Here is a 17,191-nt window from a genome sequence, read left to right on the forward strand (position 1 = left end):
GATTGAATTATTCTAGATGTCAGAAATGTCTGCGTCCTTGAGCTGTGGATCACCTCCTTTGCACCGGACAGAGGTAAGATAATTGAACATTCAACTCACAACAAATGTTTAGATCCATATACCAATTTCAGTCATTTACAGAAGTTAAATATAATATTGATGCCTGATGTTTTACTGGGGGGAGGTAGACACGGGATGCTTTTTGCCTTGAAGTTTGATATTATGCAGGACTGAATTCTCGTACAACAGAGAGCTCATAAAACAAGCATTCATTCAGTGACGAAGAGCAGCATACAACAGGCATAGGGAATGTTTGCCATTAAACTAATGGATCCCCCTCTTCTGTACTCTACTGTGTATTCTGCTGGACTCAGACGTCATTCATGGAACTACATTATGTCTCCATGCCAACAACATTAATATTGGTGTTGTGTTTGCTTTTTTTGCTTTCATTTGCAGTTGATTTGCAGTTTGATTTGCAGTGATGATTTTAATTAAAAGTCTGATGAAAGTCAGCCTTATTTAGAGTAACAATGCTGTAACAGTACATCTCAGATTATGACTCCATGGTGGGTCTACTAGATTGAAGTGATTGCGATTTTAGGACAAAATGTGATGGACATGTTGAAATGTAACATTTATAAGGAATGCTATCTGGTATATCTGGTATTTTTTTGTAGTAACATATTTACTACACAAAACAAACCAGATTTGTCATTGCGTCATATAGTGAATTCCTTTGTCAGACTGCAAGATATCACATTCTCACATAACCTACTGTGCCAACCAAGACACTGTCTTCAACATAACAAAAAACATGGAAAGAGCTACTGAATGAGTTTAATCTAAAAGCAAAAATAAAAATGTATTCTAATTTTAATTTAGGATAAGGAAGATTGTTTGCATTTAGCCTATAGCTGTACATTATTCATGAAGTAAAGGCAGAAGCTTGTCTTAGGACAGTGTGGAGGCACCTGGATTTTCCCCAGGGTTTTCCAATAATGTAGTCTATTTTCGAGGATCAAACAAACATGGTCTCTCTTGCCATTTCCTCTTTTCAGAATCTTATCAGTGCCTATAGTCTTCCAGGATAGGCCCTTTTTTATCTGTTCTGCTTTCCTCTTCTTTCCCATGGGATGGAGAGTTTGCTGTTCCCATATTACCCCTCTCTCTCTATTTAGTCCCCTCTGAGTTTATGTGCTTCAGTGCGTCCGACTGAGTGAGTTAGACTTCACTATTTTGCTGGACATGTTTTACTGTAAAAAAAAAAAAAAACTGTGAATGGAGAGCTACTTAGCTGAAAAATAGTAATTCCGAGCTGTGAATCCATCGGGCCACAGCAGTTAACTTGGCCAACTGGTTTCAGGTTTGTTCGAGTTAGTAGGCTACTTTCAAAAGTGGCTCTGACGCATTGGTGCGACTGATGGGAACGGAGATCTACAGGCGTCCTCAAATCATTACTCAGACCAGCCCAGACGGCGCGGATCACAGGTTGTGAAACTAGGGACTATGGACTGCGCAATTTGTTTTTACATATTACTCGAAACGGAATGTGCGTGTGAATGTAGCATTTCTGCCTCATGAGTCATTCAATATATCAACAGGATGTGTATACATTGTGTTGGGAAATGAAAAGAAATCATGTCCGCCCAAGGACTGCTGAACGTTTTCTCTTGCTCTTCACCAGCATCCAAAAATATTTCTAAAAGGAAATTACGGCAAACTCGAAGTTTAGATCCAGCATTGATACGAAACTATGGAGCAGATTCAAATGCCTCGTCGGGATATCCAAGCGAGGCCAAGTTGCACTGTTTTGCCTCGAATCAAACAGGTGGTTTACCGTACCTTCAAGCGTCCGCCGAGAACCTCACGGCAGGTCAAGTGGAGGCGCGCGCCAAGACAAAGCGAGTGAAACAGCATCATTCATCTTCAAGCCTGTTCTCATCCTTAGACACCTCGTTGTTTGCTGACTTTAGCTCTGATCACGAAGGAAAGAACTTAAAATGGAGTACTGCAGATTTGTCGGTTATTCGGTGCACAACACCAACAACAGCAGGAAGCTCAAGTACCCTTTTCTCACCTCGAAAGTGGCTACAGAAAAAGCTGCATCATCAGGATACTCAGTCGTACACGGTGTACCAGTCTGAGGTATGAGTGTGATTTCATTGTGGTTATACTGTAATGTGCTAGATGTAGGGTTGTAGAATTATTCCCATGTCTGTCAGATAAGCTGCTTCTTCTTCTTCTTCTTCTTCTTCTTCTTATACTTTGTAAAAGGTAATGCAACCCCCATTCATATAGGAGGGAACTGATTCATAAAGCCTAACGCTTAAAGTAACATGTGGTCTTTTATGAAGTCTTGAATACTTTTTTTTGTAAGCTGTCATTAGTAAATACTCACGTGTGTGTGTGTGTCTGTGTGTGTGTGTGTGTGTGTGCGTGCAATGACTAGGCTACATATTTAATAATCAGGTTGTGAGTGAGGTGTCTTTGGACCCATTTGCTCTGTTTTATCTAAGCATGACATACCAATTTTATGTTAATCATTCATCTATTTCATCCATGATAGGACAGATCATGCTAAACCTGTGCCATTTATTTATTGGGGCATCACATTTCTAATGAATTACTATTGTAACTTGTTCCTGAGAAGTAGTTTATAATCTGTAATATGGGTCCATTGCTCTGCAAGCTCCTGCTGCAGAATCATTGGACTTTCATGATATCAGAGAGAGGAGATGGGTGGGAGGAGGTCCTCACCAGCTTAGCCTGAGGTGAGTCTTCAGCCTGACTCCCCATGTGGACTCTGACTGCACTTCTTAAATGCTCAAGTTTAAAGCAGATGTAGTGCTCCCAGGCATAATTGGGTCAAGCTGCAGTTCTGGGGCCAGCGTGGGATTCTCTGTTTTGATCTGTGTGCCTCCCTCCATTTGTCAATCAGAAATACCTCAGCAAAACTATGAGTTCTGTTGGACACTGTTGACCATGGATGTCAACTCTGATTGTTTTGAGTGTAATTTGTCACTCAGTTTTTGAAGAAGCATGGCAGCCCTTTAGAAGCCGTGGTTAATTTTGCATTATTCAGGTGTGATGTTTTTATAATAAGTGTGGTATGCTTGAGTTTTTATTTCATTTATCCTGTTGAAAAATACTTGAGACTTGTTCTATTTTGAGATTTATGTGGTCTAACAAACATGTAACTGCTGTTATTCAATAGAATTCTGTGAAACCATGCTGTCTTGTAAAACTAAACCATGCCTCACCAAATAAGGACAAAACTTTGTCTTCGAGATAGTATGACAGTAAACCTGTTCGGTGAAAAAGGCAAAGACTGACAAGGTAGAGTTTTCAAATGTGTTCAAGTTCAGTTGTCTTGTTAGAATAAACTGACAACAATAAACTGTTTATAAACTCACTTGATCCATTCAATTAGTTTGTTGTCTTTGGCAGTAAACTAAAGATGCAAACATTCCCCAGGTCTTAATTGTTCAGTACCTCTTCTTTGTACTGTGATGGGCACAGAGACATGGGTTGTTGATAGGTAAGACACTGAATGGGACTATTACTTGACATGCCGGAGAATAGAGAATACAAGATGATTGGTAACTTGATGGATTAAGATTCTTCAGCTTCATCTCATAACTAATGTATTCCACCATGTGAACAATGTTACGTCCTAAAGATATTTTTTTTTAATTTGAGGAAGTGTACATTAAGTTGTACACTTGAAGTTTGCTTTGCAAAATATGTCAAGAGGAGTGATGACATTAATGCAAATATTTTTAGAGTAAAGCAGGAGTTTGACTATAAGCCTTTTTTGGAGTGTAGTCAGGCCTGCTTCACAGTCTGATGGATTCTTGCTATTTCCACAAGTTTCCCAAGTGTGGAGAAGAACCCAAGCAGTTCAGTGGTTAAGGTATGTGAGCATAAAACAATGACCCGTGAGCTTGGAAAACCTTGTGCTAACTCTTCTTCCGTTGTTGCTAGTTGGATGGAGACACAGTGAACAATGCCATTGGTCTGTAGGGTTTTCATATATTTCCATGTATTTACATGCAATTTGTATACTAAGGAATCGCATGGAGCTCACCAACTAGACTGTGCATTTAGTTGGCTTATAACTTTGAAATCCCTCTGGGATATGGCAGGTATGGTTCCTTGTAACTGGCTTTCATTTTCAGTGACAAATTGCACTGGCATGGCACCACTGTGATGGGTCTAATATACAAGTTTGGCATTTGGGTCTGCTGCACCACACTCATTAGGAAACCGTCCAGTAACAAAAACAAGCTCCATGACAATGTAAGCACTATCAATTACATTTATCCTGATTTATACCAGAAAGCAACTACGAACTGCAGTGTAGTTAGCCCCGTAGAAGCACAGGGATGTCAATATATTACTTGATATTTTAATAGCAGCCCGATGCTTCTAGTCTTTACTAGCTGCAAAGCACATACAGTAGCTCAACACTAATCCTACCATTCGTCCGTTCCCCTGTCTGAATCTTTTCCAAACATGTATCATTATGAGTAACTAGTTGATTGATGAGCAAGCATTTTGGCAAATCTAGTTGTGGTATTTGTTCAGTTTCCTGTAAGTTTGAATAGGCTGCTCAAAACCAGCATGGCTTCTGACAGTATACAAACTGCTAACATCCATTGCAATAATTGATTGCTCCCTGACTGTAGTCATTTAAATCAAGTCACAATTTAATTTATTCCAAGTACTTAAAGGCACTCCTCTCCAGGATATAAGGTTATCTGGTTGGTTTTTGGTGTGGACTGTTGCTGAGAGACAGTTTCAATAGCACAAGGGGCAGCCTGACAGAATTTCCCCCTTGGATGAAGCACAGCTTGGCACTGTTACTTCTTTTAAATGGGGTGTGTGCTCTTTAACTGGAAACTTTGTAATCTTCTTGTTTGGCAAAGGCTTTTGTTTCTGTGTGATGTTAATTATACTGGATTTAGCAAGCAATGCCAAAGTAAACAATGCCAAAATACACTTTATAAAACAATGCATTTCAGTGGGGTGAATTTATACTAACAAGAATTCTGACTTAGTCGAAACGATGTATTGTAGTATCTTTACAACTGTTTAAAATGTTGCATGATGGGGGGATCATAATATCATCATAATAAAGGTTTAATGTATGCAGAAAAGTACATCATCCATTCAATCCAGGCTGCAAGTTCTGATACCTATCCATCCCAGTGTAACAATAACTGATACATTTGCATTTAAACTTCAGTAAAACAATTCACCCTTTGATAGTCTTTGTTACTCTGGATTAAAAGAGACAAAGACTGTGATAAATATGGCCCTAAATCGATACTTGATACTCTTGCCCATGTTGCTTCATGGTCTCCTCTGTGAAAGATCTTGTTGAGCTCTGAAATGGCTGAGTTGAAATGTAAAGTAAGAAGACATCTGGTTTACATGAAGTAAGCCCCCACTTCTATTTCTCACAACAGAGTAGCATGACCTGATCTTTGGCAATGTTCCCCAAGCAAATATTTCTTCCCGCAGGAGACTGTCAGGGTAGGATATGTGCCACGGAACAAAACCTGCTCCTTGGCCTCCCACTCCTTTGGCGTTTATCTGCCTGTGCTCCCACAGTCTGTAATGCAGATAAGTACAACTATGCAGCACTAGGGCCATTACCACCGTCCCTCAGGAATATAGATTTTTACTTTTTTATTTTACAAAAACATTATTGCAGAACAGCAAGTGACCCACATATCTTATCCACTTTACCTCAACACTTCAATGAGTACAAAAAGAAAGCTTATGGGTTTATCAACATCTTCAGCTTTTCAGTTTTATATTAAGGAGACCTCTCCAGCCTAAAGACTGAAAGGGTGTCACTTCACATACAAGGTCAACAAAGCACAGTCAGAATCTGTAAATGTTTTTGAGTGCTATTTATAGAACTGCCGGAAAGATGCTTCCCCTCCTCATAATGCTGTACATATGGGTTTGATATTGGAAAGCGGCTGCTTGTGCTGCTCTGTGCATGTTTATGTTTTGGGGCTTTTATTTGTGTGATTGGAGAGCTCATTCCCTTTTCCGGCACCGCTGTGCTGTTGTTTGCTTTTTGTGCTGCGGATCACTAAACCTTTATAACTCTTTCAGTAGAGGGTTATGGGCCCAGCTGTAACATTATGCCATGTCTTTTGCATCATGAGCAGATATAGTCCCTAAACCATGTTGGGGAAAAAAAATAAATAAACTCTATGTAATTGCCTTATTAATCTACTGCTTAACGTTCAGACATCCTGCACCAGTAAAGAGCATTAATCCTGAAAATTGTATTTTTCCATCTCAAGCATCCTCTCCGGAGTTAAATGGACTACAACTAATTTGACGAAGCAACATTTTTCCATGTGACTAAAAACGTATTTGTCATTGTTTCTAATTCCTCACAGTTGACATGGCTTAAAAACCCCAATGTGCTAGACTGGTAAATACAGAGGCCAATCCCACATCTGTTCGTGTCTGTGTTTCGCTAGAGTGCTGCGGACCTTCAGCAGAGCTGCAGCAGAGGCTATCACTTTGTTTACAGAAAGGTTTTCAGTTGTTGCCTGCAGGCATCTGAGCCCGAAGTTCGTTTTTGCTTCATGTGGCTGTGGACATTCCTCCTCTGACCACAAGACCTCGCTCACATCTCAGACTTAGTTATGCAGCCATTTTGAATTAGTTTAGACTGATTTTAGACTTTTAAATGATGTGGCTTTCTGCCCCACATGTCGTCCTACCTCTCTCTCACTCTCTCTCTCTCTCTCTCTCTCTCCCTGTCTTCTCCCCCCTTTTCACTCTCCTTCTCTCCCTATCTGTTGTTATATTGTCTGTCCCATTCCACTCTGTCTTTTTTTCTTTTCTTTCTTTCATTATTTTTCATAAGTAGGACCGCGACAGTAGAAGTTACAGGCTACATTGGCAAAAGTGATCCATATGTTCTTGGAGAAGGAACACATTGGGCACTGATGGAGAGCCCCTTTAGTCTTCTGAAGGGGAATTCAGTTGTTGGTCATCAATGGCAACTTGTTTCAATTAGACACATCCTTTGTGCATGAACTAATAGCATTCATGTCAAATGAAATTCAGACCATGTTGTCCTGTCAGAGGCATGTTGTTGCAGCGTTAATGTTGAGGGGCCTCACTGAGCTGGTGATGAATATGTTCTCATAGCTGTTGGTCTTCAACAGTCATCTGGTGATGTCTTAAAGCAGGCTGACATCAGCAATGTGGGACTGCAGACATTTTGTTTATTTACTAAGTGGCCTAATGTTAGCTTGTCTGATTAAGTCTGAGTGCAGCAGTGGTAATGCTGTCAGTGAATGGGTTTTAATGTGTTCAGTTAATCTCTATGATAGTATTATCATGCCTCCAAATGTAGACTTGAATCATGGTTTGAAATACAGCTATCATGGTTTGAAATACAGTGTGTACAAACTTCCTGTGATCTGTTCTTGATCATAGATTGACAACAGAACATGGCAATATAGCGATCTCTAGTGGACATTTGTTGCCACATTTGGTAAATGCAGGAACAGGCTGTACACAGGGAGTAATGTGCAGTATATTGATAAACTATTTAGAAGATGGAAATTTTTTTCATTTAAGCACCACTAGAATATATTAATTTCAAACGATACCACACCCAGAAGGAATATCCTGTTCCAGATGGAATATCCATATTATGTTCATGTTTTTTTTTACCATTTTGTCCTCTTTGCTTTTAATTGTTTGATCTAGAATACATAACATGTATATGGCATGATCCCACATACCAATAAGAACGGTCATTTCAACCAGTGTCCACTTGTTCTTTTTCATCTCCAGATGTTTTTAGTCGCCTTTAAAAAACTGCAAGTGTCTTCATCTTCATGCCTTTAGAGGGAGCCATTTCCCTTCGACCCCCAGACTGCCTGGAACTGGCTTAATGAGTGCCTGAAACTGAGGCCAAGATAACGCAGTAAATGGCATATTTCCTGCTTCATCCTCTCGCCCCACATGGATGTGGTGAGCCAGTCTAATGGCTTTTTAAGAAGAATGAGACTCCATGTGGAGTGTTTACTCAAGACTACTTGTTTCAGAAAGTTCTGTGTGAGGGACTTCATGAGAAAAGAATGCACAGTGGAGAGCAAGGCAGAACAAGGAAAATATTCCTGAAATCCATTTCAACATCACACAGTCCTCAGGCCACCTCTTCTCAAAAGCCTTATTTACTTGTTGAAGAAGTTCTGAGGTCACATGAAGTGTATTCTAATCAAACAAAGACTCAGCCGGGTCAGCAGATCTTGTGCTCTATGTCTCGCTTGGAAATCACTCTACCAGGTCACAAGCATCAAATTAATCTCTGGGATTAATCTTCATCCAGTTCATCATTAGTGCTCTCTCTTTTTCTCTCCATGTTCACATTCTTTCACTTCTCTCTTTCTTACCTCATTTTCTGGGAATTTTCTGGAGGCATCTGAAACAAATCAAGCTAAACTGACCTGTCTGTCTGACCTAAAGTCAGGGTCTGTCTGTCCTCTCCCTGGGGCATGCTGTCGCGGGACACTTAAAAGCACACTTTACACAGGGGACCTGACTGGAACAGACCACTTTCATCTCTAGTTGTTTTAATAATGTGCGTCACATCTAGGCTAGACAGTGAGTGTAGGCCTACATTGTAGATGTGTTGTGTGCAGCAGCTGGTAGCATGTATCAAAAGAGAAGGTCCATGCACTGTGTAGCTCCATACTATATGACTTTTTAATTTGATCTTTAGGGTCTTTTGAAGAATCTCCCGGATGTGTGCACACTTGTTTTGTTTTTCAAATGTCTGGTAGAAACTCCACAGCAACAGCTGCTTGATAGAGATGTTTTTTCTACAGCAAGACAGGAAATGACATTAGGGCTGCAACTAACAGTTATTTTCATTAATCTGTCAATCATTTTCTTGATTAATCAATTAGCCTAGTTGTTGACTATCGTGCCTTCTGTCCACACTCCAAAGATGTTTAGCTTACTGTCATATGCTGAAAATTTTAAGAAGACGGTAGGCCCTAGCCTAAGTCTCGTAAAACAGTTTTTTAATAAACTCCCGGTAGGCTACACTTAGTAAATTCTTGATGCTTTGTTGATGTGTATGGACCCTATTCATGCTACTGCAGAAGAGTGGTGCTATTTTGAGCATTATTATTAGTTAAAAAATGGCGGTTTGGATATGTTTAGTGAATGGCCCTTACTTGCTCTGTTAGCTATTTGGACTGTAGGCCTAAGTGCTAAAGCCAGTCAAACTTGCTACTCCTTCGATCAACGCAATTCATCTCCCGAGGAGGTGTTCTATTTGTCATTGTGAAAAAGACCCTGGGTTCAACTCTGGAATTACATTTTAAATGATAATAATTGACAACAAATTGATTAATTGTTGCAGCCCTAAATATTCCTATATTTATCTAGACATGTGGATATGTGCTTTGATTAGATTCTGCGAAGAGATGTGTTATTGCTTGTGAGTGATTGATAGAGTGGTTTGGCAGAAGTGGAGGTAGATCCCATGGTGATTCAGTGGAATGCTGTCTGCATTCCGGAGGGCTCTAGAGAGAGGGGTATCCCATCTCAGGGGAGGAGAACTCTGGACTATGCTTTGACAAGCAGCACTGATAATTAAAGCTTGTCATTCATTTATTTGTGAACCTTTTAGCAGCTTTCTGGAACAAGCTTAACTTTATCATGAATCTCCATTATGAGTTCTCCTCTTCTCTTCTGCTAAGCTGGGGGTGGTGTAGGCCTAGCCACTCACATGTGACCTTTGTTTCTATATTGAGAAAGGGTGAAATCAATAAATCTACATTACTTGAAATTGTATTGTAATCATGTTGAGGCATGAAGATGTTAAAAGTGCCCAGATTAGATTCAAGAAGAAGTACAAATATGATAATGGACTTGCCATGACTTCAACTGATTTTGAGATTAATGAGGTAACATGTCAGCATCCTGTAGATCCACCATGGACCTTTAATTTAAATAAAGAAAAGGAAGCTTAAAACAAATGTTGTTGCAAATGTGTTGTTTGTTTTGTGATTGGGTGCTGCCAAGCTTGTGCAGTAAGCTAGCAAAGACTTACCCTTAGCATACCCTGTTGATCAATGCCGGTATATTCACAATAGATAACGAATCATTGTAGGCCTATTGTATCTTCAGAAGAGGCTCATTCAGGAAGATAACACTTATGCCAGTTAACCTCCAAACAATGACTTGACAGTTATGGCGCAATACTATGGCTTCAGTGTTAACAAGGAAAGGGCTGGTAAATGCGCAGTACGAAATCGTATCAAAAATAAAATATCTTAAACATGCAGCAGTGGTGAAGTTATTCATAATGAAATATGCATCCAGGAAATAGTGTAGAATACCATGTCAGTGACTCTTCAAATCTGTATTTCGTACCTATGAACAAGGCTGGATATAGGCTACTGTACCTAGAAAATACTTATTGAGTGAGAGTTATGAAGAGACTCCAAATGTAGGCCTACATAGTTTACCACAGAACTGTACAATACAGCTAGTCATTATGGAAAACAATTACAATTTAATAGTCTTTACAGTTCTTTACATGCATAACTAATATGCACGTAGGCTACATTTAACAACATGCTGCTGTAAACAACCTAGGCTACTGTAAGTTTACATGCATGACCTAATAGTCGTTATCTTCTCAAATCGTGTTAATCAAGCATAATCTTAGTTGTTCTGTCGGGCTTCCTCCAATTTGAGATTGTTTTGTGATGCCCCGCCTCTGTTATCTGTCAGCTTTTCTAACTTACGAGGAAGGTCCTGCGCGCAGCATCGTTTAGAGTGTCAATGGACACGCGGTATGTCAAGGATATGTACGGTGCTTTAATGTGAGTTCGTCCTTCGCTGAACTTTATCAGAATTCATTCGTCCACCCTGTCTGCCTTCCCATGTCTTTGTTTGTGACGGCCCATTGCTTGGAGTATTTTTCCCATCAAAAGTGCAGATGAGGACCTCAACTTGCGACATGGAGGATATTGTGGTCTTCAACAGGCGCATTTCCTACCTTGTAAGTCAGTCCTCATGTGTTTTTCAGTATCTCTTAATCAGTTGGTCTTTCACATTCTTAAACATTCATATTCATAAGCTATATTATTTTCCCCACTAAACGACTACTGTTATCATGATCCTGCATGTCAGCCAGTCTTTAGATTGTCAGTTAGTTATCCTGTACTGTTTTGGGGATATATTATTCATCTTTGTTATGGAGAGTGATGATCTGTAGGTGTATTGAACTGCTGTAATTTTTTCTTTCCTTCCCCTACAATCGTATTTCTTCTACATTTACAGCCAAGAATGTGTAGAGGTCTAGATAAGGGCAGAAGATCCAGATAGATAAGATAGGCTACTGTGGCTCTTCCTTTCTTGGTTCTAATAGGCTATATTCTGTTCATCAATATAATAATTTTGAGATGATTAAATGCCTAGAGTTGTTAACATTGTAAACCTCATTAACTACCTATTAATTACTTTTCACCTCACTATGAATAATTTTATACACATAGACACATCTGCATTCCTATTCATATTTCTGATTTTCAAAAAAGTAGCTATAGAGTGCAACACAGAAGTCATGTGCAACTGTGATGGCAATCATGCATACTGAATATCCATGTGTATCCTTACTAGTCAATCAGCAATGGCATCCAACAGGAAGCCATCAGAAATCTTCATACCACAGACATATAGTTTGCAGCATGCATTCAGCACTTGTGCAGATTCGTTCAGCTCAAATCAACTCGTTGAATTTATGGATTTAGCCTGTACTGTGTAGGGCGTTAGCCTAATAATGCTTGCATGCTCATATGATGTAATAGTGAATATTCTTTTAGGACAGCTGGACAAGCAACCACAATTAAGTGACCTATGCTGTCTGGTTATTTGAAATGCATATTTCTAATACGTATAGTGCACAACTGATGCACGCATTCCTTGATAGTGCTGACTCAATGTTATAAAGCTGGTTTTGCATTAGAAATCATTTCTGAAAATGATTATCTTTGAAGAATATAGCACATGGTATATAGGTACCCATTACACCTCATGCTATTGATTATTGCCATCTCTGGACCCTGGGACAATACTTCACACTTTTAAAGAAGTCTTTGTCTGCAAGATCTGAAGTCATACATCAAAGACAGGAATAACTGGAACAGATTGTTTAGAAGTTAAACAATGTTGTTTCCAGGGAGGGTGATGGGCAGAGCACTCACTTCTAATTTTAGCATCTTTCAGAACTTTGGATTGCTCTGCTTTGAAAACAAAAACACTGAAAAACAGTGAACACACACTAAACTGAGCAGTGTCATGATATCAGATTTAATATGGCACAGTTGTTCTGCATCAAATAGTGATATTGTAAATGTAAGCTTTTCACTGTAGGCTGTGTACGTTGTAACTCCAGTGATATTGTAAGCTATTCACTGTTGTTTATGTTGTTTTAACTCCTCTCGAATGAGACGGAACTCCACTCAAATGCTGGCTCCTCGTTTGTCTTGTTACTGGCGTTTGACATTAGTTTAAAAACAGTATAGATTATTTTGCCATTAATCTGGTTATTTATGGATTTGGCCATTTTTTTTTAAAAGAGTGACCACTGAGTGGCCAGTTAAAATAAATGACCACTGTTTCTTTTTAGTTCCAAGTTACATTTCACTGTATATAAACAAAGCTCACACCATGTGGCTTGTAGTAAGGCAGGTTTAACGGTTCAGGGTGGGATAGAAGGCGATAAGGATCTGTCTACTAAGACACATGCACAGTTTGTGAATTCTTTCTCTAGCATAAATAAAACCTTCATGGTCGTTCATGGTCACGTATGACCATGGGGTTGTGATAAGACAGAGACCAGGAGCTAGTCCCCATTTGCCTAAAGACCAAGTCCAATGTATTCTGGCCTTGCATATACTGAATGTCAGGAAGTGTGGAGTGTATGAAAGGCGCACTTACGTAAAAAGAACAACACTGTGTTTATCATTTGCGTCAGTCTTGCAGTCCACTTCCACCATTGTCTCCAATATAGAAACCATTCGTCTTCTTGTTTTAATCATATTCAGCCATCAATTAAGAATATGTATTGTCGATTCATAAATGCCATAAATGTTTTCTTGAGGCATGCACATCCTGCTATTCTTATACACAGTTTAAGAAGGTGAATGGTGAATAATATATGCCCTTTTTTCTACCTAGTAAATTAACATTATTTCACACATTACAAATCACAGATTAATGTTAGACAAATTGAATGTGATGACAAATATTTGTCTTTGTTTCTTTGCTTTATTTTTCACATTCAGTTGAACAGCCTTTATCATGGTAGGGGAACTGGAGTCTGTTTTGGCTGCATGTTTCTGTGGAGGTACTGAATGAAAGTGTGAAGGAGCCGGTGGTTCCTTTTTACATTAGCCAAAGTCTGACCAAAGCTAGCCTGGACAGCTCCCAGGGACCCTTCGATTCATTTTCACATCTGAGCATATTTTCCAGTTTCTCAGTCTCAATGAGAGAATTTCAGATACAGTCAGTAACAGACATGCAGATCAAAGCAGGTGTTCTGTGACCTGAGATGAAATGTTGTAAATGTGGTAATGTCTGAATCTGGGCTGCAAGTTGACGTATTCATAGGTTTATTGATTGATCATTGCCTTCAAATTGCTGATGATCTAGTGCACAACTGGACTAAAGGTTTTATTGTATGGACTTTGAAATTGCTTCAATGAACTTGTCTCTTTCAAAGGAGTGCCGCCTTTTAAATGTGTTGAATTTTATATCAGGGAAGACATTGAATGCATGCCTATTATGTTCCAACTGTCTTGCTGTTGATAGCTCAAAAACAAAATAAAAAAAGAAAAGCAATTGCTAATTCTGGACCTGCTTTAACTTAGCCTGCAATATTTTCATAAGTTTTAGAAATGGCTTAAGCTCGAGCACAACATAAGTTTACCATTTCTGTGGTCTGAAAGCCACATAGGCAAGTCCAAAGATCTAGTTGACCTGGAAAAACAACCTGGGAATAGTTTTCACTCGTAGGGGAATTTTAGTGTTGATGTTGTGAAATGAAACCTGGATTAAGATTTGGCAAGATATTGATCCATATAAAAAGTATAAACACTCCATAATCCACAATTGGATGCTTTACATAATACACACCAGTTTTTCTTGGCCAGTTCATGGAGCCCTGCGAGTATAGCTGATATTTTTTTATATTAATTGAAAATAAGAAAAAGAACCAACTAGGATAATAAGGCTTATTCTTAAGTTTGTAAGCAAAAACCTGAATTGCGTATCAAAATTACTTTCTGTATGACTTGGCTTGTTGTAAATGTAACGCTATGCATAGTTTGTAAATGAATAGTCACAAAATGTTCTTGTAGACCTTATTGATTTAATTCATGTAATTCATATTTTACTACAAGATACCTACCCTGCTGAGCTACAGTTTTTCAATGGTCAATTCCCCTTTTTGTATTTAACCTGGCACATAATCATGCATGCTAGTACTTTCCATAGTTATGAGTCTTTATCACTTCAACTATTACAGGTTCTCTATCTCTCTTTCTCTCTCTCTTTCTCTCTCTTTCTCTCTCTTTCTCCCTCTCTCTCTCTCTCTTCTGTCAGTTCTACAATTGTATAGTAGAGCTAGGCAATGTTTATGGACTCATAGTTTAAGAAGTAGTAGTAGTAGTAGAAGTAGTAATCATAGCAAAGTAAGTGGGAAAAAGACTCTTAACACAAACAAAACATCCAAATTAGGCATTTAATTATGTGATGCCTGGCTGCTCTTATTTTTCTTTCATGGTTAAAAAGTAAATACTATTGTACTTTCATGGTTATGAACTGAATTTAGGCAGTAATGGACATAGCTCCGTTTTGAAAGAGTAACTTCTCTCTGAAAAAGAAAATGCAGCATAAAGTCATAGGAAAGAAAAAGTCCCTTAATGTAATAATGCAACAAGGCACCACTGTCTGAAGAGGCAAAAAACCTAAAAACCTCAAGGTGACTGGAGACCATTTGCCCATCCCCGGCTGCTCAAAGTAGCAATATGCAGGTTTTGTTGTTTTTATAGACACGCTTTGGCTTTGCCTCCCTGCTGAGAGAAGACTCTAATGAAGGCCCTAATCAGCTATGCACTATATCTTCTGCTATCTGTTGTGTTTACTCCACAGAATAGAATTAAGCTGTCCATATGCATTCTGTGCCCGACATGAAAACCCACATGGTGGGTTGGTGGATGTCTCTGCATTTGAGAAATGTGGAATTTACTTAGCATGCTTGTAAATTGTTTCACATGTTATGTAATATCGTAATAAGGCTCAGCAGTCCACATGGTTAGTGCTGCTTCTCTGCAGCCGGAGATAACGGTACAGCTGTGTGTGTGTGTGTGTGTGTGTGTGAGGTGCCTTAGCCAGGATTAAACACACATTCTCAAGCCTCCCAGACCTCTGCTGTGTGGCAGGAGGCCTACGCCTGTTTACACAATAAAATGGGGGGTGCATAGTGTGTGTGTGTGTGTGTGTGTGTGTGTGTGTGTGTGTGTGTGTGTGTGTGTGTGTTTGGAAGGGGGTGGGTGTTACAATGGACCCAGAATGGTGATTGATGTCTTCTTTTGTGTGATAGGGAGCTCCTCTGATCTTGGCACACTCTGTGTCATTGTGAGACTGTCTCTCAACAGTAAAGGTTCATTAAAAATACTTTTCTTCACAGTTCCACCAACCTTTGTTTAGAGACTGGGAGACCGGCCACTGTTTTCCAGATACATCCTGATAATCACCATGACAACTGATTTTTGAACTAACAGTGAATCTATAATAAGGAGTAGGGTCAAAATGGATACAGGCATTGTTCCTCTCTTGACTTCTAATGTAAAATAAAAAGAAGTTCTAGAGGTTTTTGATGGATGGGACCTAACCTGCTCATCCAACTGGTTTTTGATGGATGGGACCTAACCTGCTCATCCAACTGTTGGACAGTACACTTCTCAAATGGCTTCAGAGGTTTTTACTGACAGTCTGGAGCTTGGGAAAAGACCACTCTAAGAACCCTAATCTATGTCCCAATGTCTATGAGATAGAACACTCCTAACAGAGAGAGAGAGCTACCTTACTGTAAGCCTCGTAATGAGTCACTAAGCCTCTTTGGAAATGGGCTCATATGACAGGCTGGACTAGTGGATCAAAGAAAGTCTAATCTTGTCAGGGTAGACTTACAGGGGAGTTGCTCAAAGGTCAAGAAATTCCACTTAATATTGATCCTGTGGACCTACAGAACCCTTCTTCTCTCTCTTAACATGGTTTTGTTTATGTAAAGCACATTGAATGACCTCTGTGTATGAAATGCGCTATATAAATAAACTTGACTTGACTTGACTTGACTTGACTTCACTTCCAGAGTTTATGGGTGATATACAACATTCTTACAGTTCTGTTATTTTAAGTCCCGCTCACCCCAGTTCAGTGTCATATGGATTAAGCTGAAGACAATAGAGTATCATTACCAGAATAAAAATGCATAAAAACAGAAAAGAAATGTTTTCAACACAATTTTTGCTTGGCAGATACCCACACAGCTAGTCCTCTCCAGTCACTTTCTCACCTCAGCTTAAGAGGCGCATGAGCAGGGGCCGGTGGAAGAGGATTCAAGAAGGGTTGTTGGCATGTAGGGGTCCTGCAGGGTTGCTAGTGGGAACTGATGTTGTGCCATACAGCCCTGTCACAGGGCCTTATTACACTCACAGTGACTGAGCCCAGCAGGCTCCCAACTTGTCATCATTATGAGACACTACATGTGTCAGCTATGTAGATATATCAGCACAGAGAGAAGAGTTTTGGTAGGGCTGTGCAATTAATCAAATGAATTGATTAATCATCAACGACTCGTTGAATGAATCGTTAATGACTTCCAACAATTTCCAACATTATCAAAGTATAAAGATTATTTTGCTGCATGCCATTTTGCAACTGTTGTCATTTTGTTTGAGTTATGGATTTAGCACACTACTTTGCTTTACAATGCTAAATTGTGTGATCTTTTTTGCAGTTGAATTATTTAAAGTTCAATTCAATCTGCTGTTATCTTTTTAAGTTTTGAAAATGGATGTTTCCAAAATGAGTGTGAATGTGTTAAATAATC

The 17,191-nt window shown here is 39.2% G+C and overlaps 1 protein-coding gene across 2 annotated transcripts in view; it reads left to right on the forward strand.

The window, feature by feature from the left end:
- The first annotated feature begins 1,205 nt into the window (after positions 1-1,205).
- Positions 1,206-17,191, forward strand: part of LOC143100459 (rho GTPase-activating protein 6) — a 30,636-nt gene continuing 14,650 nt past the window's right edge. The window contains exon 1 of one of the 2 annotated variants that reach the window (XM_076263656.1): positions 1,206-2,148. In XM_076263656.1, the coding sequence (XP_076119771.1) occupies positions 1,642-2,148 (507 nt within the window). In that variant the 5' untranslated portion in view covers positions 1,206-1,641. Of the gene's footprint in view, positions 2,149-10,550; positions 11,075-17,191 lie in introns of those variants that run through there. The other variant, XM_076263657.1, reaches the window with a different exon arrangement.

The sequence above is a fragment of the Alosa pseudoharengus genome, unplaced genomic scaffold, assembly GCF_046254945.1.
Source record: "Alosa pseudoharengus isolate Yale_2024_CS ecotype anadromous, Long Island Sound unplaced genomic scaffold, YU_APseudo_1.1 YU_APseudo_1.1_scf_3, whole genome shotgun sequence".
Lineage (NCBI taxonomy): Eukaryota > Metazoa > Chordata > Actinopteri > Clupeiformes > Clupeidae > Alosa > Alosa pseudoharengus.